The following is a 24,237-nucleotide window of genomic DNA, read 5'->3' on the forward strand; positions in this document are numbered from 1 at the left end:
TCATCTGCCTCTTTAACACGGAACAAAAAGGGACCTGCTGCAAAAACATATTAATATTTAAGCTGGGGGTGATCTGGCTACGAGCACAGTTATAATTTTCATTTGTTCGTGCGGATGCAGAAATTTAGTTAACTGTGCCGCTCTTGGTGGAGTACACAGTAAAAAACAAAACATAAGAACAGTGCTTTTTTCTGGGGGAACGCAGACCATAATAATAGTAATAATAATAATAATAATAATAATAATAATAATAATAATAATAATATATTTACCCCGCCCATCTGGCTGAGTTTCCCCAGCCACTCTGGGCGGCTCCCCATCCCTAAACATTTGGTGAATCTTTGTACTTTTGTCCATTGAATGCATTCATTTCCCCCGATCGGAACGATAAAACGGTGATTTTCTGGAGTCAAAACGAAAAGTATACCCCTAAACATTTTTTTTTAGGAAAGCATTGCGTAAAGAATAGTTTGGAGAGTTTCAATTGGAAAGCACCGCGCGGCTGCAAGAGCGGGGCTCTCTGCACGTGCTCAGAGGCACTCTTGCTGGCTCTGGAAGGCAAGCAGCTGGGCGCGCCTCTTTCCGGCCCGGGCTCGCTCCCGCTTCCAGCTGGCCGGGCTCCTCCTCCCCGTCTGCTCCGGGGAAGGAAGGGCGGCGGCGGCGGCAGCGCGCAGAGCCGGAGGGTTGCGCAGGGATCCGGCCATGGGGATCTCCAGGCTGGCCGAGCTGATCCGGGAGCAGGCGCCGGACGCCGTGAGCTCCGTCCAGCTGGAAGACTACCGGGGTGAGCGCTTCCGCCGCCTTTTGCGCCCATCCTGCATCTCCCAGACTGCAGGCATCCCCAAACTCAGTGCGCAACCTGCTTTGGACTACAATTCCCATCATCCCTGACTGCTGGGCCTGTTAGCTAGGGATGATGGGAGTTGTAGTCCCAAAACAGCTGGAGGGCTGAGTTTGGGGGTACCTTGTTCTAGAGCCGTGTTTCCCAACCTTTGGTCTCCAGCTGTTTTTGGACTACAACTCCCATTATCCCTAGCTAGCAAGACCAGTGGTCAGGGATGATGGGAGTTGTAGTCCCAAAACAGCTGGAGGGCTGAGTTTGGGGGTACCTTGTTCTAGAGCAGTGTTTCCCAACCTTTGGTCTCCAGCTGTTTTTGGACTACAACTCCCATCATCCCTAGCTAGCAAGACCAGTGGTCAGGGATGATGGGAGTTGTAGTCCCAAAACAGCTGGAGGGCTGAGTTTGGGGGTACCTTGTTCTAGAGCCGTGTTTCCCAACCTTTGGTCTCCAGCTGTTTTTGGACTACAACTCCCATCATCCCCAGCTAGCAGGACCAGTGGTCAGGGATGATGGGAGTTGTAGTCCCAAAACAGCTGGAGGGCTGAGTTTGGGGGTACCTTGTTCTAGAGCAGTGTTTCCCAACCTTTGGTCTCCAGCTGTTTTTGGACTACAACTCCCATCATCCCTAGCTAGCAAGACCAGTGGTCAGGGATGATGGGAGTTGTAGTCCCAAAACAGCTGGAGGGCTGAGTTTGGGGGTACCTTGTTCTAGAGCCGTGTTTCCCAACCTTTGGTCTCCAGCTGTTTTTGGACTACAACTCCCATCATCCCTAGCTAGCAAGACCAGTGGTCAGGGATGATGGGAGTTGTAGTCCCCAAACAGCTGGAGGGCTGAGTTTGGGGGTACCTTGTTCTAGAGCCGTGTTTCCCAACCTTTGGTCTCCAGCTGTTTTTGGACTACAACTCCCATCATCTCTAGCTAGCAAGACCAGTGGTCAGGGATGATGGGAGTTGTAGTCCCAAAACAGCTGGAGGGCTGAGTTTGGGGGTACCTTGTTCTAGAGCCGTGTTTCCCAACCTTTGGTCTCCAGCTGTTTTTGGACTACAACTCCCATCATCTCTAGCTAGCAAGACCAGTGGTCAGGGATGATGGGAGTTGTAGTCCCAAAACAGCTGGAGGGCTGAGTTTGGGGGTACCTTGTTCTAGAGCCGTGTTTCCCAACCTTTGGTCTCCAGCTGTTTTTGGACTACAACTCCCATCATCCCTAGCTAGCAAGACCAGTGGTCAGGGATGATGGGAGTTGTAGTCCCAAAACAGCTGGAGGGCTGAGTTTGGGGGTACCTTGTTCTAGAGCAGTGTTTCCCAACCTTTGGTCTCCAGCTGTTTTTGGACTACAACTCCCATCATCCCTAGCTAGCAAGACCAGTGGTCAGGGATGATGGGAGTTGTAGTCCCAAAACAGCTGGAGGGCTGAGTTTGGGGGTACCTTGTTCTAGAGCCGTGTTTCCCAACCTTTGGTCTCCAGCTGTTTTTGGACTACAACTCCCATCATCCCCAGCTAGCAAGACCAGTGGTCAGGGATGATGGGAGTTGTAGTCCCAAAACAGCTGGAGGGCTGAGTTTGGGGTACCTTGTTCTAGAGCCGTGTTTCCCAACCTTTGGTCTCCAGCTGTTTTTGGACTACAACTCCCATCATCCCCAGCTAGCAAGACCAGTGGTCAGGGATGATGGGAATTGTAGTCCAAAAACAGCTGGAGACCAAAGGTTGGGAAACACTGTTCTAGAGGATCGCGGGCATCTCGGCTGGTTGGGCTGGATGATGACCTTTGGGTCTCTGGTGCAAGTTAAAATTTTGCCTGTGCGGGAACAGCATTTCCTTACTACAAAACTTCTTGTAGTCCTACTAGCGTAATTTGTTGATTACAGTTGCTCTTCAAATAATTCATATACAGTGGTACTTCAGGTTGTATACGCTTCAGGTTACATACGCTTCAGGTTACACACTCCGCTAACCCAGAAAGAGTGCTTCAGGTTAAGAACTTTGCTTCAGGATGAGAACAGAAATTGGGCTCTGTCGGTGCAGCAGCAGCAGGAGGCCCCATTAGCTAAAGTGGTGCTTCAGGTTAAGAACAGTTTCAGGTTAAGAACGGACCTCCAGAACAAATTAAGTACTTAACCCGAGGTACCACTGTACAGTCATATCTTGGGTTGAATGTACTCCGGGCTGAACGTGTTCAAGTTGTGTTCCACGGCAACCCGGAAGTAACAGAGCGTGTTAAATGACGTTGCGCATGCGCAGAAGCAGACGTGCCGTCGCTGGTTACATTTGCTGCTAGATGCGAACGGGGCTCCGGAACGGATCCTGTTCATATCTAGAGGGACCACTGTACTTCTTCCAATCTTCTGAAAATCTCTGGTCCCGCAGGGTTTCAGATCCTTCCTGTCATTTTGTCCAATTTTTTGTAAGGAGTAATATTTCTACAAAGTAGAAAAAAGATAGAGATGTTATAAGTTTGAAATGTAATAGGAGAAATAAGAAATGCATGCTAAGAGATTGGATTGGGAAATTCTCAGACAGTACTGACGGAAATCAAAAAAATTGCGTAAGATGTGAAAGTATGTTTAATTATTGTTGGAAATGGTATGTTAAAAAACTAATAAAAATTATATAAAAAAAGGGAACAGCATCTCCTGTGCAACTGTGGGAGCTGGAGCCGAACTAGGGAACTTGCTGCCACAGGAACTTGGATGGGTTTAGAAGAGGGTTGGACAAATTCAGGCTCTGCCTCTGCAGCTGGAGACCGTAAATGCTTCTGAATCTCAGAAACTGCAGAGTTCTTGCGCTCAAATCCTGCTTGCTGGCTGAGGCATCTGGTTGGCCACTGTAAGGTCAGGATCCTGGACTAGATGGACCACTGGCCTGATCCAGCAGACTCTTCTTAGGTTCTTAGGACCGAGTCTGAGCATGTGCAGAGTGTCTTTTCCTCCAGCCGATTCATAGCCCCTCGCTCCTGCACCCAAAACCCTCCCCTGTGCTCTGGCTTGGCTGTGTGGGGTGCACAAGCCTCATGTAGGTCCGAAGGGAGAAGCGGGTCTGTCTGGGAGTCTGGAGCCAGAATTTCTGACCGATGGGAAGGTATTATTTATTTCGTCTGTTTACACCCCCCCCCCACCGTGGGGCTCAGAGTGGGGTCCATGGGGGTTCCCCGTGGCTTTCCTGCCCCCAAGCAGCCCTACTTGTCCTTAGACCGTCTCCTGGAATAAGTGTAACTATTTTATTTTATTTCCTAAAATTTATATTCGGCTTGAAAATCTTTGTCTGCCGACTTTCCCCATTCCATTCCTAAAGTCTCCTTTTTCTAAACTAAGATGTCCCAAATGCTTCAGCCTTTCTCCAAAAGGGAGTCTCTCCAGTCCCTCAATCATTTTGGTTCTCCTTTTCTGAATCTTTTCTGCAATCTCCTTTTTGAGGTGAGGCAACCAGAACCATTCCTCTCTGCCTTTTCTTCCTCTCAGCCTAACCCTACCTCACAGGGCTGTCGTTGTCGTGGGAATTAAACAAAGAGCGGCAGAACCATGCATACGCCACCTTGAGCTCCTCAGAAAAAAATGTGGGATAGAAACAGAACAAGCAGATACGTACACAGAATAATGATTAAGTTCTTTTTCCTCCTTGGCTCAGGGCGTGTGGTGGCAATGGATGTCTCCGTTGCTTTTTACCAGTTCCACACGGCTATGCCAAAGATCATCAACCGCCATGGGGAAAATATCAGGTGAGAAGTTGCAAGCAAGTTTAAAAAAAGAATGTTTGTTGATTTAAAAGCATTTGTAAGCCACTTAATACTAATAAACTGTTGAAGTCATGTCTTCTTCTTTGGCAATCCCTCGTAGCCGAGTAAGATCGTCTTCCATGAACACGGTTTTAATGAGTCCGTAAGTGACTGTGGAGGCCAGTTCTGGATCCACACGTCCTTCCACAGTGGGGACATTGGTGGGAGTTGATCACGGTGTGGATTTGCCAAGCATGCCTTCCTCTTAGCACGTTTCTCCCTTGTGTCCTGAGTTCGAGTGTCTTCAAAGCCCAGGACACCTTTGGTAAAGGCTGTTCTCCAACTGGAGCACTCGCAGGCAAGTTTTTCCCAATTGTTGGTGTTTATACTACATTTTTTTTTTTTTGCCTTGAGACAGCCTTTACAACTCTATTGTTGACCGCCAGCATTACGCTTTCCATTTTAAAGTTTGGAATAGAGTACTTCATGGGTAGGCAAACTAAGGCCCGGGGGCCGGATCTGGCCCAATCGCCTTCTAAATCCGGCCCGCGGACGGTCCGGGAATCAGCGTGTTTTTACATGAGTAGAATGTGTCCTTTTATTTAAAATGCATCTCTGGGTTATTTGTGGGGCATAGGAATTCATTCATTCCCCCCCCCCCAAAAAAATATAGTCCAGCCCCCCACCAGGTCTGAGGGACAGTGGACCGGCCCCCTGCTGAAAAAGTTTGCTGACCTCTGGAGTAGTTGCTTTGGAAGATATGTACACATACTCAGGTGCGGAACTGGCACTGCTGCAGGTGCCACGTAATGCCCATAATAGTTATTCTGCATTTGTAAGAACTCGCTCTTTTAGTGTAGTAGCACTTTGGAACTCCCCGCCTATTGATAGCAGGAAGGTGCTGTCACTGAACTCTTTTCCGCACCAGCTAAAAATATTTTTGTTTATGCAAGTCTTCCCAATTGTTTAGAAAGCGGGTGTGAGTCTTAATCTGCTTTTAGCCTATTGCTGTATTTTAACTTTTCCAAAGTCTTAACTTATTGCTGCTGCTCCCCCCCCCCCCACAATTGATGCTTTAATGTTTTATATTCTTTCTGTAAACCGCTTTGAGGTGTTTTGCAATCAAGCGGTTTTCATAAATAAATATATAAATATCATTAAAACAACGATACAGCGTGGAACTAGTAAAACAGTTGGTTTCAAAGCGTGTAAAAACAGAGGTTCAGGTTGTCAAAGCACATCTTCTGGGTTAGGAAAAGCCTGATGCCCCCAGTACAGGGACAATAGTGAAAAATGTTCAGGTCACCGCCCTGTGATATTTTGCAGGGTGTGGTGCCAAAGGTAGACTTTCCCCAGGTGATCTCAGTGAGTCTTTCAGGTATTTCAAGTTTTTGTGCCCTCTCACTTTTGCTTTAAGCAGGCTGTTTCCTGGGCAATTATTGTTCCAACTCATTGTCAAACTGATGCCCCCAGTTTCCCAGTGTGAGATCTATGGCTCTGAGACAATCTAAGGGTCTTGGTGGTTTGTGATGCGGCAGCAAAAGCAGCTAACGCTATTCTAGGCTGCATTGATAGACGTCTAGCGTCCAGATCTAGAGAAGCAATAGTGCCGCTCTGTTTTGCCTTGGTCAGACCACGCCTGGAATACTGTGTCCACTTACGGGCACCACAATTTAAGAAGGATGTTGACAAGCTGGAAAGTGTGCAAAGGAGGGCAACCAAAATGATCAAGGGTCTGCAAACCGAGCCTGATGAGGAACAGTTGAAGGAGTTGAATATGTTTAGCCTGGAAAAGAGGAGACTGAGAGGAGATAGGATAGTAAAGGTAAAGGGACCCCTGACCATTAGGTCCAGTCGTGGCTGACTCTGGGGTTGCGGCGCTCATCTCGCTCTATAGGCTGAGGGAGCCAGCGTACAGCTTCCGGGTCATGTGGCCAGCAGGACTAAGCCGCTTCTGGCGAACCAGAGCAGCGCACAGAAATGCCGTTTACCTTCCCACCGGAGCAGTACTTATTTATCTACTTGCACTTTGACGTGCTTTCGAACTGCTAGGTTGGCAGGAGCAGGGACAGAACAACGGGAGCTCACCCTGTCACGGGGATTCAAACCGCCAACCTTCCAATTGGCAAGCCCCAAAGGCTCAGTGGTTTAGACCACAGCGCCACCCGCATCCCTTACCTTTTACCTTCTAGGCTGTATCAGCAGATGTCTAGTGTACATCCCACCTGAAGTCCTCTGTCTAGTCCTGGGTACATTAGTTTAATATTATTATTATTAACAAGTTGGAAGGTGTGCAGAGCAACCAATATGATAAAAGTTCTGGAAACGAAGCCTTATGAAGAGTGGTTGAAGGAGCCAGGTATGTTTAGCTTGGAGAGGAGGAGACTGAGAGGTGCTATGATAGTTATCTGAAGGACTGTCACAGGGAAGAGGGAGCTCTGGAGGGGAGGACTCGAACCCATGGCTTCAAGTCACAAGAAGGAGATTCAACATCAGGAAGAACTTTCTGATAGTAAGAGCTGTTTGCCAGTGGAATGGACTCTGATGGACTCTCCTCCCTTGGAAGTTTTTAAGCAGAGCTTGGGTGTCCACCTGTCATGGATGCTTCAGCTGAGATTTCTGCATTGCAGGGGGTCAGACTGGATGACCCCGAGGGGTCCCTTCCAATTCTATGATTCCCCCGCTTCCTCCTGGTCAGGCAAGGCCTCCTTCCACCTGCCTTGCCCTACCCTCTAGTCTCTGCTTCTCAATGTGTATTGTATTGTTTTATGTACTGTGGCTTGCTGTTTTATTGATTATAGTTTAGATATTATTGTAACTGCTGAGTGGATTTCTCTTTAACTTTTATATGTTGATATCATTACCCTATTTTATACTATTCTAATTGATTGTTGAATGTTAGTTTTTTGATGGAGGTTCCCTATTTCAAAGTTATATTTTATTCTCACATTTTTGTATTGAAATAGAATGTTATAAGATGTGCATTTTTTGTTTCTTCAGCTTGTAAAGCGCCATGAGTATTGTAAGATAGAAAGGCGGTATACAAATTAAAGATGATGATGATGGGTCCATGATGGTGAAGCACATTTGCACTGGCAGGGCTTCAGTTTGAGTTCTGCCCAGGTCTCCCTGCTCACTCCTGTCTCCTTTGCATCCCTGCCCCCTTCCGTGGGGCTGCTTTGCTTTGCCTCCCCCCCCCCCCGCCCCCTGCTCACACACTGCCTCCTCTTCTGTTCCAGTTCCCTGCAGGGGCTCTTTTACCGGACGATGCATCTCCTGGAAAACGGCATCAAGCCCGTCTTCATCTTTGATGGGAAACCCCCCGACCTCAAGGAGAGAGTGGTTCGTAAGAGGGGATCCTGGGGGGGGGGCTGGGAGGGCAAAACCCAAACACTGACCCCCAAGCCTGGCTAGAAGTGCAGGGGGAGAGTCTCGCCCGCAAAGGCAGGGACCACATTGGCCATGGAGAGAATTAGAAGTCTCCCCCCCCCATTCACCCCATTTTCCTATTGCGGCCTGACCTTGCAACGTTTCAGGCTGCTGTTAATCTGAAATTGCACATCATCATCATTTATTATTTATACCCCGCCCATCTGACTGGGTCTCCCCAGCCACTCTGGGCAGCTTCCAACCAAATAGCAAAAACAATACAGTGTCAGACATTAAAAACTTCCCTAATCAGGGCTGCCTACAGGTGTCTTTTAAAAGTAAAATAGTTGTTTATTGCCTTAACATCTGGTGGGAGGCCGTTCCACAGGGCAGGTGCCACCACCGAGAAGGCCCTCTGCCTGGTTCCCTGTAACTTGGCTTCTTGCAGCGAGGGAACCGCCAGAAGGCCCTTGGCGCTGGACCTCAGTGTCCGGGCTGAATGACGGGGGTGGAGACACTCTTTCATTCTCCCCTCATCCAGGAAAGGGAGAAGCAATTCTGCGTAATTCTTCTTTCTGTCTCCGCTCCCCTTGCAGCTGGCGAAACGCGCCGCAGTCTCTGGAGCCAAGAGAAAAGCTGCAGGTAAGACTGTCTCAGACTCCCCTAGTTGGGGGTCACTGCCCCTTTTATTGGTGGGGAGTTGGGGCTACGGCAGGGAGAGCCCTGCCCCCAGACCCTCTGAGCCTGGCTTCGGCTGGGGAGGGCGGGATATAAATAAAATTTTATTTATTATTATTATTCCTGCATCTTTCAGATCCTGCCGCAGACGAGCCCCTGCAACGGTTGCCGAGAAGAGACTCCGAGAGGCTGCTGGGTTACTTGGGGGTTCCCTGTGTGCAGGTACACAATGTCTCCTGCGTCTCGGGGTTGGGATAGATGACCGCCTGGGGTCCCTTCCAACCCTACAAATCTATGCTTCCATGTTCACATATTTACATCCAATGCAGCATATTTATATACTTATATGCAAGGGAACCTCTCTCTCTCTCTCCCCATAGAATCACAGAACTGTAAAGGGACCCCTGAGGGTCATCCAGCCTAACCCCCTCTCCCCTCCTCCTTCCCTCCCTTTCCTCTCCCTCTTAGGCGCCAGCTGAGGCAGAAGCGACATGCGCAGCTCTGGTGAAGTCTGGGCGCGCCTGGTGCACGGCCACGGAGGACATGGATGCGCTGCCCTTCGGAAGCTCACGTCTCCTGCGGCACCTGAACTCCAAGAACAGGTGAGTGTGTCCTGGATGTGAATGGAAGTGGTAAAGACTCTGGGCATGTGCAGAGTGCCTTCCCAGCTCCCGCAGGTCGGAGGCAGAGAGCAGGTGGGAGGGGTTTCCGGGGGGCAGAGTGTGTCCATTCCTAGCAAGATCAAGGCCTGAAACTCATTGTGGAAGCTGGAGCATAGTGGAGTGTTCTGGGCTGGGCGTTTGTGAGGCAACCTGAGTTACGAAACAGAAGAAGAGCTTGCAGAACCATCTAGTCCAATATCCTGTTCTCTCTCTCTCTCTCTCTCTCTCTCTCTCTTTTAAAGGTTGCAACACTGGTTTACTAGTCATTAATATTACTTGTAGATTACAGAACATTTTAAATAGAATAGAAAATAAAATTGTGTCTATGTTCCTACAAGCTTTCTGAAATGCAAATTCATGGGAAACATGAACATGGACATTGACTTCCCTTTAATTCTGAACAATCATGATTACAGATGGAAAACAGTAGACAAGAACATAGAGGAGTTTCTCCCTTTTTATAATGCTGTCTGTATGTAATTCTGCCTTCGCTTTCCCATCTGCCATCATCAGTCTCCCTGTGGTCCTTGTTTTCATGTTTTGTTTTTATGCGCTATCCTGTTCTCACTGGGGCAGCACTAGCAGGGGTGGCACAAGTGACAAAATGCTGTTTGGCACTCAACGTCTGCAAGAGATGCTATGGCTTTGGTGTGCGCAGGTTTCCTGCTGTCAAAACGGTCCGCCCGCCGGCTCCTCCACAAAAACTCTGGTTCCCACCAAAAATATGAAATAAAGTCTAACCATATTTGCAGGCAAAAAAAATTAATTAAATTTCAATGGGTGGGTGGGTGTGTGACAAGAAATTTTCTGCCCCGGCTACCACCTGACCTTCTACGCCACTGCCCACCAGATGCCCGTTATGGGAAACCCGCAACCAGGATTTGAGCAAAAAACCCACTCTCCCCTCCAGCAATTGGTATTCCGAAGCATCGCTGCCTCCGACTGTGACTGATAGTCTTGCCCTCCATGATTCTGTCCAGAGCTCTTATAAAAGCCATTCCATCTGGTACTCATTGGTCCTCCTTGTGGCAGTGAGTTCCACAGTTTAACTGTGCGCGGCACGAAGGAATTCTTTTATCCGTTTTGAATTCAGCTTCATCGGATATCCGTGAGCTGCTAGTGTTATGAAAGAGGGAGAGAAACTTTTCTGTATCCTGTAATGGTGGCAGATTTTGAAACAAAACCATCCTTGTGTCTCCCCTTTCCGCCTTCTCTGACCCTGTCACAATAGCTGTTTCCTCTCCCGGTTTCTAAACAATCTGAGTTTAGCACTGTGTTGCAAACGTTGGCTTCCTGTTGCTCCTTCCCAAGTAATGAAGCCGCAAAGTCTTACTTGAGTAAACCAGCAAGAACTACAATTGCAGAAGTCGGTAAAACCTTTATTAAAATGGAATAACAGCAGACTGGAGTCAAGAAGGTTTTTTTTAGTGATCTTCTGAAACCTTGCAAAGTCATTACAGTGGTACCTCAGGTTAAGTACTTAATTTGTTCCAGAGGTCCGTACTTAACCTGAAACTGTTCTTAACCTGAAGCAGCACTTTAGCTAATGGGGCCTCCTGCTGCTGCCGGAGCACGATTTCTGTTCTCATCCTGAAGCAAAGTTCTTAATCCGAGGTACTATTTCTGGGTTAGAGGAGTCTGTAACCTGAAGCATATGTAACCTGAAGCGTATGTAACCTGAAGCGTATGTAACCTGAGGTACAACTGTACGTATATCTCTTTCTCCCCTGGCATGTTAAAAAGTTGGTGAGTCTGGATAAACTGGTGCTTTCTAGGAATGACACTTTTTCATGTGGTGTGTGTAATGAGTAGCCAATAATAATAATATTAATAATAATAATATTTACCGTATTTTTCGCACCATAGGACGCACCGGACAATAGGACGCACCTTGTTTTAGAGGGGGGAGAACAAGAAAAAAAAAATCTCCCCCTCTCTGCCCAGCGCCCCTTCAGAGAAGCGGCAGGAGGCGCTGCGCAGAGAGGGGGAGAGTTTCCCCCCTCTTGTTTTCCCGCTCTAAAACAAGGTGCCGTTCAGGCGGCTACCTTGGAAGCCTGGAGAGCGAGAGGGGTCGGTGTGCACCAACTCTCCAGGCTTCAGGTTCCTTTCGACCTGCTCTTTGGGGCTGGCGGGGGAAGCCCACCACCAGCCCCAAAGAGCAGGTCAGGGAGCAACGGAAAGGCGCAGCGGAGAGGCTGCTGCCATAGTCGTGCGTCACCTCTCCAGCTGGGAGAGGGTCGCGGGGCTATGGCTTCTTTAGCCCCTCATGCGCTCTCCCAGCTGGAGAGGTGGCGCGCGGCTAAAGAGGATCCTGCCATAGCCACGCGTCACCTCTCCAGCCGGGAGAGGGTCGTGGGGGGCTTCTTTAGCCCCGTGCGCGCTCTCCCGGCTGGAGAGGTGACGCACGGCTAAAGAGGCTCCAACCATAGCCGCGCGTCACCTCTCCAGCCGGGAGAGGGTCGCGGGGCTATGGCGTCTTCGCTCCATAGGATGCACACACATTTCCCCTTCATTTTTGAAGGGGAAAAAGTGCGTCCTATAGAGCGAAAAATACGGTATACCCCACCCATCTGGCTGGGTTGCCCCAGCTTCCAATACATGGAAACATAGTAAGACATCGAACAATACAAACTTCCCAATACAGGGCTGCTGTGGTGGATGGTGCCACTGAATGGGACAGGGAGGATCATAGAATCATGAAATTGTAGGGACACCAAGGGTCATCTAGTCCAACCCCCTTTTTATATAATAATTTTTATTTGTTTTTTTATAAATATAAACATACAACAAACATCCATTCAAAATCCAAGTCCTGAGATTACTCTGAATCTCCTGACTTCCCCCCATCCCTTCCATGCATCCTAGTAAAAATAATTACAACTGCATGTCAATATTTATCCAGATATTTTTCTTTCTAAATTGCCCATAGTTTCCGTTACTTACAAGTATGATTAAAATCCTGCCAATGTTTTAACCTGCTTGCAATGGTCTTGTATATAAATTATGGACTTTCCCCATTAAAAAAAAAAGTTCTTGTCTTCTCGGTTTCTGAGCTTCCCAGTTAGTTTCGCCATTTCGGCAGAGTCCGTCCTCTTGATTTGCCATTCTTCCCTGGTAGAATTCCTCTTCCTTCCATAGTCCAGCCCCCTTCAGCGCTGGTGTCACAATGCAGGAATCTGCGGCTGGCCGTTGTGCAGTGAGAAATCAGGTCGACTTTGTTCCCTGGGGTCGTAATGAATTCTGTGTGGTTTCTTTTATCTCTTCCAGGGACCTGGAAGAGATCTCCTTGCCGGTGGTTCTACAAAAGCTGGGCTTAACGCAAGAGCAGGTGAGGAGACAATCGCGTAGCAAGGGGGGGTGCGGTAGTTGTGGTCTGCCCCAAGTGTCCCCACTCAGGGGGGTGACAAAATCGTGGCCAGCACTCACTGCGGGGTCTGCAGCGCACCCGAGCCATGCATCTTGGGCGCCTGTGTGCCGAGCCTGGGGGTAACCCAAGAAACGCAGTCCAGGTCTGGTCTAGAATCTAAAGGATCCGCTGGGAGTCAGTCGGACAGGGCCAAGGCAGGACACGAGGCAGGAAACCAGGCAAGGACCGGCACAGGGTCTCAGGCAGGATCTGGCATACAGCAATGTTGCACCTGCAACCTGGGGTGGGGTCCGACAGCCTTTTATCTTTGTTGAGGTAGCGGCCGGTCCTTATCCCCCGGCGACTCACCTCCCTGTTTTGCCCAAAGGCAAGCACTCATCCTGCGAGTACTCAGGTCTCTCCTTCTCTCAGACCTCAGTCTCTGCAGCTCAGGAGATGTCGGTGGGTCACTAGACCCAGAGGCCGCCTCAGCCTCCCCTGACCCAACCGGTAGTGGAGCAGCTGTAAGTGATGGCCCAGCTGAAGGCAACGAGGTCATCTCCACATCTGGAGCCAGGGCAGGCTCAGGCCCCTGACTCGGCCCAGCTTGTGATGGCCTGGGATTCTGATTCAGAGGCTGAACCAGAGGAATCCCAGCCTGCACAGGAGTCCCCGCGTCCAGGGCCGGCTGAACTGGGGCAGGTCCTTGATTCTGAAGCGCCTGCACCTGTGCCAGATCCTCAGGAGCAGGCACCAGGTGAATCCACTCTGGCTCCAGAGGTGGTTGAGGACTCAGTGCCTACAGGTGAGTCTCCCCCTGGGCCCAGTAACCCTTCAGCCTCTCCTGAACTGCAGAGGCTCAGGGCAGAGAGGCGAAGGGAACTGGTTTCTCCCAGGAGGAGTGTTCGCCTTAAGGCCAGGAGAGGCGGGTCTCCTGGGGGCCGGACCGCCCCTGGCCTCAGAGAAGATAAAGGCCAGTCAGCCCGGTCCCAGGTTGCGGGAGTAACGTCGTTGATGAGCTGTTTCGGCCAGCATCCAGTCCTGTTCCTCCAGTGTTCCTGTCCCCGCCCGGCTTCCTGCTTTGGACCTCGCCCCGCTCCTTCGGAACTGTTTCCAGGCTATTGACCCAGGACCGGACTTTGACTACGCCAACGGTAACCTTCCCCCCCGGGATCAGCACACAGCTAGTACTTGTTGCAGGGGAACCTGTGCAGACTGGGCCTCTTCAGGATCAGGCCCCAAACTCGGTTCAGATGCTGCCTGAGGCAAAGGATCTGGTGCAGACTGAGACTCCATCCTATGGGTGCCACGCAACCTGTGCCTGTCGGACTTGCGTTCGACTGAGCGAGTCCTCCAGTTGAGCCCTCCGACATGATTAGCGACCTGAGCCTCTGATGAGGCTCCAAGCATGTTCCCATTACGCAGAGTATCCAGCACAGGGAAGGACGAGAAATATGAGCTACATGCTAAGAGTTTTATTACTAAGCTACGCAGACAGAAAAGAAAAATATCCTCTCTCTGTGAGAGCAGAGAGCACCTCTAAAAACAAAGGAACAGGGAACCAGTAATAGCAACATCCATCTCCTGTCTTCCGTGAGACTTCCAATAGCCTGGAAGCTCTGGAATGTAAACAGAGTCTTGTGACTCCAAAGCACTGCACAGTGGCAACAAACAGAAACCAACAGTGCCGCTCCTATGGGTGCCTCCAATCCCTCCCTCTGGGCGCCGTGTGCCCCGTCCCCATGGGTGCCATGCCCCCCGCCCCTATGGGCATGCTGCCCTAGATGCCCGATAGGCTTCCTCTGCCACTGTGAGGAGAGGCTGGTTCTGCAGAAACAGAACTGGGAGCAGCTGTTCAGAAGCAGAACCAGGAGCAGAACTGGGAGCACCTTTGAAGGTGACCCAGAAACTGCAGTTAATCCAGAATGCGGCAGCTAGACTGGTGACTGGGAGCGGCTGCCGACACCATATAACACCGGTCTTGAAAGACGTAAACTGGCTCCCAGTACGTTTCCGAGCACAATTCAAAGTGTTGGTGCTGACTTTGAAAGCCCTAAACGGCCTGGGTCCAGAATACCTGAAGGAGCGTCTCCACCCCCATCGTTCTGCCCGGACACTGAGGTCCAGCGCTGAGGGCCTTCTGGTGGTTCCCTCACTGGGAGAAGCCAAGTTACAGGGAACCAGGCAGAGGGCCTTCTCGGTAGTGGCACCCGCCCTGTGGAACGCCCTCCCACCAGATGTCAAAGAGATAAACAACTAGCAGACTTTTAGAAGACATCTGAAGGCAGCCCTCTTTAGGGAAGCTTTTAATGTTTAATAGGTTATTGTATTTTAGTGTTTTGTTGGAAGCCGCCCAGAGTGGCTGGGGAAACCCAGCCAGATGGATGGGGTATAAATAAATAATAATAATAATAATAATAATAATAATAATAATAATAATAATTATCCTGCTGTGTTGTGTGACGCTGGTGTCTTCCTCCCTCCTCTCCTCTCCTCTCCCCATCCCTGCGCCTTTCCCGAATGCAGTTTGTGGACCTCTGCATCTTGCTGGGCTGTGACTACTGCGAAAAGATCCGGGGTCTGGGCCCCAAGAAGGCCTTGCCGCTGCTGCGGCAACACGGAAGCATTGAGCAGATCTTGCGCTCTGTCTGCAGCGCTCAGGTATAATAATAATAATAATAATAATAATAATAATAATAATAATAATTTCCAGAGGCAGCCATGCTTCTGAATCTCCGTTGCTGGGAACCACAGGAGGCGAGAGGGCTGATCTTATGCACGGATCCTCCTTGCAAGTTTCTCCAAGGCAGGGTGCTGTACCAGATGCAGAGGCAGTTTTAGGGTGGCACAACTGGTGCGCCCACACTGGGCGCCACACAGCAGGGGAGCAACACCAGTGCTGTAGGGGTGTCAAAACTTAGCGTTGCACTGGGCGCCTCTGAAATTCGAAAGCTCAAAGTCAGCTAGACGGGCCGCCGGCCTGATCCTGTGCACTCTTCTTTATGTTCTTAAGATAGTTCCTGTAGCTCAGGTTCAGCAAACTTTTTCAGCAGGGGGCTGGTCCACTGTCCCTCAGACCTTGTGGGGGGGCCAGAATATATTTTTTTGGGGGAAATGAACGAATATGCCCCACAAATAACCCAGAGATGCATTTTAAATAAAAGCACACTTTGTACTCGTGTAAGAACACCAGGCAGGCCCCTCAAATAACCCAGAGATGCATTTTAAATAAAAGCACACATTCTACTCGTGTAAAAACACCAGGCAGGCCCCACAAATAACCCAGAGACGCATTTTAGAAGACATCTGAAGGCAGCCCTGTTCAGGGAAGTTTTTAATGTGTGACATTCTAATGTATTTTTAATCTTTCTTGGAAGCAGCCCAGAGTGGCTGGGGAAACCAAGCCAGATGGGTGGGGTACAAATAAATAAATAATTATTAATAATAAAAGTGCACATTCTACTCATGTAAAAGCACGCTGATTCCTGAACCATCCATGGGCCAGATTGAGAAGGCGATTGGGCCGGATCTGGCCCCCGGGCCTGGATTTGCCTCCCCATGTGTGTATCTGTTGCAGGCTGCAGCTCAGGGTTGATGGGCGAAGGGCAGGTAACTTTCTGTCTTACAGGTTAATGCTGAAAATCCTTCTCTCTGCAGAAGCACCCGTTGCCTGAAAACTGGCCCTTAGAGGAGACCCGGTGGCTCTTCCTGCACCCCGAGGTGGCCGAGCCCAGCCAAGTGGTGCTAGAGTGGCGGGAGCCAGACGAGGAGGGGCTGCTGCAGTTCCTGGCACATGAGAAGCACATGGCGTGAGTAGTGGTGTGAAATTCTCGAGCATAATCTATTGGAGAATATTTGCGATTAATGAGAATATTAGAGAATTTTCATTTAAAACAGAATATTCATTTTCATAGAATCATAGAGTTGGAAGAGACCACAAGGGCCATCGAGTCCAGCCCCCTGCCAAGCAGGAAACACCATCAGAGCACTCCTGACAAATGGTTGTCAAGCCTCTGCTTAAAGACCTCCAAAGAAGGAGACTCCACCACACTCCTTGGCAGCAAATTCCACTGTCGAACAGCTCTTACTGTCAGGAAGTTCTTCCTAATGTTTAGGTGGAATCTTCTTTCTTGTAGTTTGGAGCCATTGCTCCGTGTCCACTTCTCTGGAGCAGCAGAAAACAACCTTTCTCCCTCCTCTATGTGACATCCTTTTATATATTTGAACATGGCTATCATATCACCCCTTAACCTCCTCTTCTCCAGGCTAAACATGCCCAGCTCCCTTAGCCGTTCCTCATAAGGCATCGTTTCCAGGCCTTTGACCATTTTGGTTCCCCTCCTCTGGACACGTTCCAGTTTGTCAGTGTCCTTCTTGAACTGTGGTGCCCAGAACTGGACACAGTACTCCAGGTGAGGTCTGACCAGAGCAGAATACAGTGGCACTATTACTTCCCTTGATCTAGATGCTATACTCCTATTGATGCAGCCCAGAATTGCATTGGCTTTTTTAGCTGCCGCGTCACACTGTTGGCTCATGTCAAGTTTGCGGTCAACCAAGACTCCTAGATCCTTTTCACATGTACTGCTCTCAAGCCAGGTGTCCCCCATCTTGTATTTGTGCCTCTCATTTTTTTTGCCCAAGTGCAATACTTTACATTTCTCCCTGTTAAAATTCATCTTGTTTGTTTTAGCCCAGTTCTCTAATCTGTCAAGGTCGTTTTGAAGTGTGATCCTGTCCTCTGGGGTGTTAGCCACCCCTCCCAGTTTGGTGTCATCTGCAAATTTGATCAGGATGCCCTTGAGTCCATCATCCAAGTCGTTGATAAAGATGTTGAATAAGACCAGACCCAAGACAGAACCCTGTGGCACCCCACTAGTCACTCTTCTCCAGGATGAAGAGGAACCATTGATGAGCACCCTTTGGGTTCGGTCAGTCAGCCAGTTACAAATCCACTGAGTGGTAGCATAGTCAAGTCCGCATTTTACCAGCTTCTTTACAAGAATATCATGGGGCACCTTGTCAAATGCCTTGCTGAAATCAAGGTAGGCTACATCCACTGCGTTCCCTTCATCTACCAGGCTTGTAATTCTGTCAAAAAATGAGATCAGGTTAGTCTGACATGACTTATTTTTCAGAAATCCATGCTGACTATTGGTGATCACAGCATTCCTTTCTAGGTGCTCACAGACTGTTTGCTTAATGATCTGCTCCAGAATCTTCCCTGGTTTTAGCGCATTGAAAATGATAGCATTTTAATGCATTGAAAATGATATAATTAGTTAATATACATGTTTATTCATGTTTATTCATGGGTAAACTTGTTCAGATGGCAACCAAAGACTGTACAGATACTTTTCAATGGGGCAAGGCAGTGAATTCACATTCTTTGATTTTCTCCCCCTGTAGCTGACATTTCAGAACTGCCAATGGTGAATGACACAATGCCCAGTAATGTAACTGGATTTAAAAAAAAAATCATTATTCATTCCTTACACTGGCAATATCACAGCTTGACTTATTATTTACTAGATTTTTTAAAATGTGGGTTGTAAAACTGGTTCTTACATTAGAATTTACAGTTTGTGGAGAATGTTCTCCGGAGAATTTCCTAGCAGGGAATATTCTCGAGGATATTCTCCGGAGGGTATTCTCACCTCACATCACAAGGCGCGAGTGTGTCTGCTCTTGCAAGATGCTTGTTTGGCTAATAATAATAATGATAATAATAATAATTTATTTATACCCCGCCCATCTGGGCCGTTCTGAGTGGCTTCCAACAAAACACTAAAATACAATAACCTATTAAGCATTGAAAGCTTCCCTTCAGATGTCTTCTAAAAGTCAGGTAGTTATTTTTCTCTTTGGCATCTGATGGGAGGGCGTTCCGCAGGGTGGGTGCCACCACCAAGAAGGCCCTCTGCCTGGTTCCCTGTAACCTCACTTCTCGCAGTGAGGGAACCGCCAGAAGGCCCTCGGATCTGGACCTCAGTGTCCAGGCAGAACGATGGGGGTGGAGACGCTCCTTCAGGTATCCTGGACCGAGGCCGTTTAGGGCTTTCAAGGTCAGCGCCAACACTTTGAATTGTGCTCGGAAACGTGCTGGGAGCCAATGAAGTTCTTTCAAGACAGGTGTTATATGGTCCCAGCAGCCGCCCCCAGTCACCAGTCTAGCTGCCGCATTCTGGGTTAGTTGTAGTTTCTGGGTCACCTTCAAAGGTAGCCCCACTTAGAACGCATGGCAGTAGTCCAAGCGGGAGATAACCAGAGCATGCACCACTCTGGTGAGACAGTCCGTGGGCAGCGAGGGTCTCATCCTGTGTACCAGATGGAGCTGATAAACAGCTGCCCCGGACACAGAATTGACCTGTGCCTCCATGGACAGCTGTGAGTCCAGAATGACTCCCAGGCTGCGCACCTGGTCCTTCAGGACCGCCGTTTTGTGGTCTTGGCGTAGCAAAGGAAGGAGCGAAGGGACCATATGTTTCTGGACTGCAACTCCCATCAGCCAGCACAGCTTTCTGCTTTTGCACATGCCCCGATCTGCGAAAAAGGCCAGTCTATTCTTTGGCCACTTTTCCTAGCCTTTCCCTCTATTTCCCTTGAATCTGCCGCCTTTCTTTCTCAGAAGGCGGTGGTCTCTCCTTCCTTGGAGGTTTCTAAGCAGAGGTGGGATGGCCACTGGTCATGGACGCTTTAACTGAGATTCCTGCATTTCAGGGGGTTGGAGTAAAAAGCCCATTGGGTGGAGAAATAGGAACAACAATACATATGTGGTGGAGGTGTGAGGAAATTAAGAAATTTTGGATAGTAGTACACGAAGAACTGGGACGCAGGTGGCGCTGTGGGTTAAAGCCTCAGCGCCTAGGACTTGCCGATCGAAAGGTCGGCGGTTCGAATCCCTGCGGCGGGGTGCGCTCCCGCTGCTCGGTCCCAGCGCCTGCCAACCTAGCAGTTCGAAAGCACCTCCGGGTGCAAGTAGATAAATAGGGACCGCTTACCAGCGGGAAGGTAAACGGCGTTTCCGTGTGCGGCTCTGGCTCGCCAGAGCAGCGATGTCACGCTGGCCACGTGACCCGGAAGTGTCTCCGGACAGCGCTGGCCCCTGGCCTCTTAAGTGAGATGGGCGCACAACCCCAGAGTCTGTCAAGACTGGCCCGTACGGGCAGGGGTACCTTTACCTTTTACCTTTTTTACACGAAGAACTAAATAAGATGTTGAAAATATAAATAACAAAGAAACCAGAGACATATCTTCTTGGATTGATAGATGATGAGATACCTCAGGGTTAAAAAAGAATTTTTCTATATGCAAGTACAGCTGATAGAATAGTGATCACTGCTTGGTGGAAGTCACAAACTATACCCACAAAGGAGGAACAGATTTGTAAACTAAATGAATATTTAATTTTGGCAAAATTAACTGCTATAATAAGAAATCAGTCAAATCAAAAATTAAAAATGGAGTGGAAATGTTTTGATGAATATATGGCAAAATATTGCTCAAAAATACACTGATATGCTTAGATTAAAATGTGAAGGACTGGATGGAAGAAAAATTAGTAAGGAAAGATAATAAGAATATATAGATGATTTGAGAAGACTGTAGAATGCAAAGATTATTGTAAATTGTATAATGTGGAGAAAATCGAGTGGGGGTGGGGGAAGTGGGAGGAAGGAGAAAAGAATAATATGATGGATTGAGGAAATGGAAATGTATGGGGGGATGGGGAGGAAATGGTGTTGGCTTTGGTATATCTGTATTATCTGTGAAAACAAATAATAACAATAATAAAAATTAGAAAGAAAAAACCCATCGGATTCAGTTCTGTGATACTCTTTGAGCTGAGTGCCTGCTTCGCAGTGAGCCCCGGGTTCGCAGCCGACTGGAGAAGTGGCGGGCCGCCTGCCTGAAGAGAGCCCAGCCCCAGTCGCCTGGCCCCGTGACGAAGGGCAGCAAGAAGCAGCAGAGGATGGTGGAGTTCTTCCAGGTCAAGAAGCGGCCGCGCAAGGTGAGGAGGAGAAGGAGGAGTTGCCCCTGGACCTTTGCAAGGCCAAAAGAGGGAGGGAGGGAGGGATGGGTGAGGCGAAGGGATGGCCGGAGGAGTCCCTGTCAGTGCTGTGATGGAGCAAAATAGCCTAAATTCTTCCCCCAAATGGGTGCTCTGAATCGGCTCTGGGTCTTTTTTGGGTGGTGAACTCACTAAAAGAGTCAGCTCAGCATTCAGTGGCAGGCAGGGGGGCATAATTGGTTGGAAGGAGGAACAAAATAGCTGGGAGGTCTTGGTGAGGTTCCGCTTCCTCTGAAGGAGCAGGTTCGTAGCTTGGGGGTACAGTCATACCTCATAATAATAATAATAATAATTTATTATTTGTACCCCGCCCATCTGGCTGGGTCTCCCCAGCCACTCTGGGCGGCTTCCATAAAAACCAAAAATACACTAAAACCAAAAATACACTAACTCCCAGTTAGTGTACATTTACTCCCAGTACGTTTCCGAGCACAATTCAAAGTGTTGGTGCTGACCTTTAAAGCCCTAAACGGCCTCGGTCCAGTATACCTGAAGGAGCGTCTCCACCCCCATCATTCTGCCCGGACGCTGAGGTCCAGCGCCAAGGGCCTTCTGGCGGTTCCCTCATTGCGAGAAGCAAAGCTACAGGGAACCAGGCAGAGGGCCTTCTCGGTAGTGGCGCCCACCCTGTGGAACGCCCTCCCACCAGATGTCAAAGCGATAAACAACTACCTGACATTCAGAAGACATCTTAAGGCAGCCCTGTTCAGGGAAGTTTTTAACGTGTGATATTTTATTGTATTTTTGCTTTCTATGGAAGCCGCCCAGAGTGGCTGGGGAGGCCCAGCCAGATGGGCGGGGTATAAATAATAAATTATTATTATTATTATTATTATTACTTCAGGTTGCGTGTTTTCAAGTTGCGTCCCGCGGCGACCCGGAAGTAACAGAATGGGTTACTTCTGGGTTTCGCCGTTCGCGCATGCGTAGACGCGCAAAATGATGTCATGCGCAGAAGCGGCAAATTGCAACCCGCGTGTGCACAGACGCTGGTTGCGTCCTTTTCAGGTTGCGAATGGGCCTCATTCTGACTTGGCCGTTCCTCTCCGCAGATACCAAAACCCGGCAGGAAGGAGACGAAGACCCAGGAACAGCCAGGAACGGCAGTGGAGACTTGAGAGCAAATAGCTCCCTTTTTCGCTGGCTTGCAAGGGCCGCACTCCAGGAAGTCTTTGGATGTTGTTACCTGGGTGTTCAGGCTTGCTGGCACCCTCAACATTTCATTCATTCATTTAATAACATTTGTATGCCCCTAAATTCTCAGATCACAGTGATCTTCAGGAAACTGGACCCCTTCTTTCCTCTCCTCTGAGCAGGTGGCTGTCTGCCCTTTGACATTTCCCTTTCCCTGACCTTGCTGTCTTTCGTACCAGACTCCTGCCATTGGCATTTTTGAGTTTTCTTCATTGTTTCTGCGTCCCCATTGCAGCCTGCCTGGTCCATGGTGCCCGTATCAGCTTCTTATAATCCCGCAAGAAGATTCTTTGCCTCAACCTCTTTCTCATATTACAGAAACAAGCCAATTCAAGGAGTCGCTGCAGACAGAGGTGTGATTCTGAATTCTGGCTGCTGTCCAGTTCTGTGGTTGTTTGAGGCATGCAGTCTGTTGGGTCAAAGGGAGAGGACGGACAAGAACAGGACCCTGGACAGCTCCAGTGGCCTCTTGTGAAAGTTTGTTAGGTCATATATCTTCTGACCCACTGAGTCTGCTGCACCGGCCCTGCAATAAATTTGATTTCTTGCCACTCTAACAAACTTCCAATGGCGCCCACACGCTTCCACTCCACACGCTGCCACTCTCTCCAGTTGCCAGATAATAGCAGAGTTCACACGCAGCAGCAAATGGTTTGTCCGTGTCGACGTGGTGTCCTCAGTAACGCAGCTCGAAACCAGTGCTTCTAATCCAAAACTCTTTATTTAAAGGTAAAGGTAAAGGGACCCCTGACCGTTAGGTCCAGTCGTGGCCGACTCTGGGGCTGCGGCGCTCATCTCACTTTATTGGCCGAGGGAGCCGGCGTACAGCCTGCAGGTCATGTGGCCAGCAGGACTAAGCCGCTTCTGGCGAACCAGAGCAGCGCACGGAAACACTGTTTACCTTCCTGCCAGAGTGGTACCTATTTACCTACTTGCACTTTGATGTGCTTTCAGACTGCTAGGTTGGCAGGAGCAGGGACCAAGCAACGGGAGCTCACCCCGTCGCGGGGATTTGAACCGCTGACCTTCTGATCGGCAAGTCCTAGGCTCTGTGGTTTAACCCACAGCGCCACCGGATAATAGCAGAGTTCCCACGCAGCAGCAAATGGCTTGTCCGTGTCGACGTGGTGTCCTCAATAATGCAGCTGGACACCAGTGCTTCTAATCCAAAACTCTTTATTTAGTAGCACTCAAAACAGAAAAGAAAACCTGCAGAATCTAGCTGCATGTTCGCAGCTCTCTGCCTCTTAAGAAAAACTACACGACCTTGCTAACGAAGCACGGATTATGTGGGCAGTGCACCCAGTTGATAAGAACGCTCCTGGAGTGTTATCTCCTGACAGTCCAGAACCATAACAGCTCTGCTGCCTGAAATGTCCTGGCTAGTGCCAGTGGAAGCCCAGCCTTACGCAGGCAGCCAAGAACGATTGGCAAGGGCTCCTCCTCTGAGCCCGATGAGGGTGGCAAGGCTGTGCCCTCCAGCTCGAAGGGTCCCAGATAAAGGTAATGTTCCCATCCCCAAGGAAGCAGCTTGGACCGAGGGCACAGAATTGTAGATGTGGAAGGGACCCCTAAGGCTCATCTAGTCTAAGCCCCCTGCAATACAATAACCACAAGCCACTGGACTCTGGATCTCCTGCCCCTATCTCCTATTTTCTAAATTTACATTTCCTTATTTTTTTACTTTGCTTCCAGGGTGGTTTTCCTTCAAAAAGTCAGCCTCAATCTGCCACTATACATACATATGCGTCACAGGCAAGTGCTGGGAGCAATTTGAAGGACTTAGCAATGTCCTTGAACGGCGAAGTCCTGACACAAACTGGATTTTTTTGCAAACCAGTATACCTCCTGTTACCTGCTTGTCCCGCACAGCTGTTACTCTCTGCGCCACCATTCCGGCGTTTTACAATAAACAAATCTCTGTTCTACCCAAATTGAAACCCGGTGGTATTTTGCTAATTCCTCTTGGGAATTAAAGGGTGCAGCATTAACTCCCGTGGAACACTGTGGGTCCAGAACCCTGAAATATTATTGCCTCCAGGCTGAGATATATTTACAGGTGAGTTTGTGTGTTACCTGCCATCAGGGCCAGGTGTAGACTTGAACGTGAGAAGAGCCTGCTGGATCAGGCCAACGGGGGCCCATCTAGTCAATAATAATAATAATAATAATAATAATAATAATAATAATAATAATAAATTTATTTTAACCCTGCCCATCTGGCTGGGTCTCCCCAGCCACTCTGGGCGGCTTCCAACAGAACACTAAAATACAATGGCCTAGTAAACATTAAAAGCTTCCCTAAACAGGGCTGCCTTAAGATGTCTTCTCATTGTCAGGTAGTTGTTTATCTCCTTGACATCT

General features: G+C 49.0%; 1 protein-coding gene across 1 annotated transcript; it reads left to right on the forward strand.

The window, feature by feature from the left end:
• The first annotated feature begins 625 nt into the window (after nucleotides 1-625).
• Nucleotides 626-23,807, forward strand: LOC307220456 (flap endonuclease 1-like). The gene is made up of 11 exons (XM_079984451.1): nucleotides 626-784; nucleotides 4,466-4,556; nucleotides 7,793-7,895; nucleotides 8,519-8,564; nucleotides 8,737-8,822; nucleotides 9,069-9,202; nucleotides 12,530-12,590; nucleotides 15,135-15,269; nucleotides 16,266-16,417; nucleotides 20,472-20,619; nucleotides 21,732-23,807. Exons 1-11 carry the CDS (start codon nucleotides 703-705, stop codon nucleotides 21,795-21,797), a joined length of 1,104 nt encoding a protein of 367 aa, XP_079840577.1. The 5' UTR covers nucleotides 626-702; the 3' UTR covers nucleotides 21,798-23,807.
• Nucleotides 23,808-24,237: the final 430 nt, after the last annotated feature.

Source organism: Podarcis cretensis, assembly GCF_951804945.1.
Source record: "Podarcis cretensis genome assembly, chromosome: 7".
NCBI lineage: Eukaryota > Metazoa > Chordata > Lepidosauria > Squamata > Lacertidae > Podarcis > Podarcis cretensis.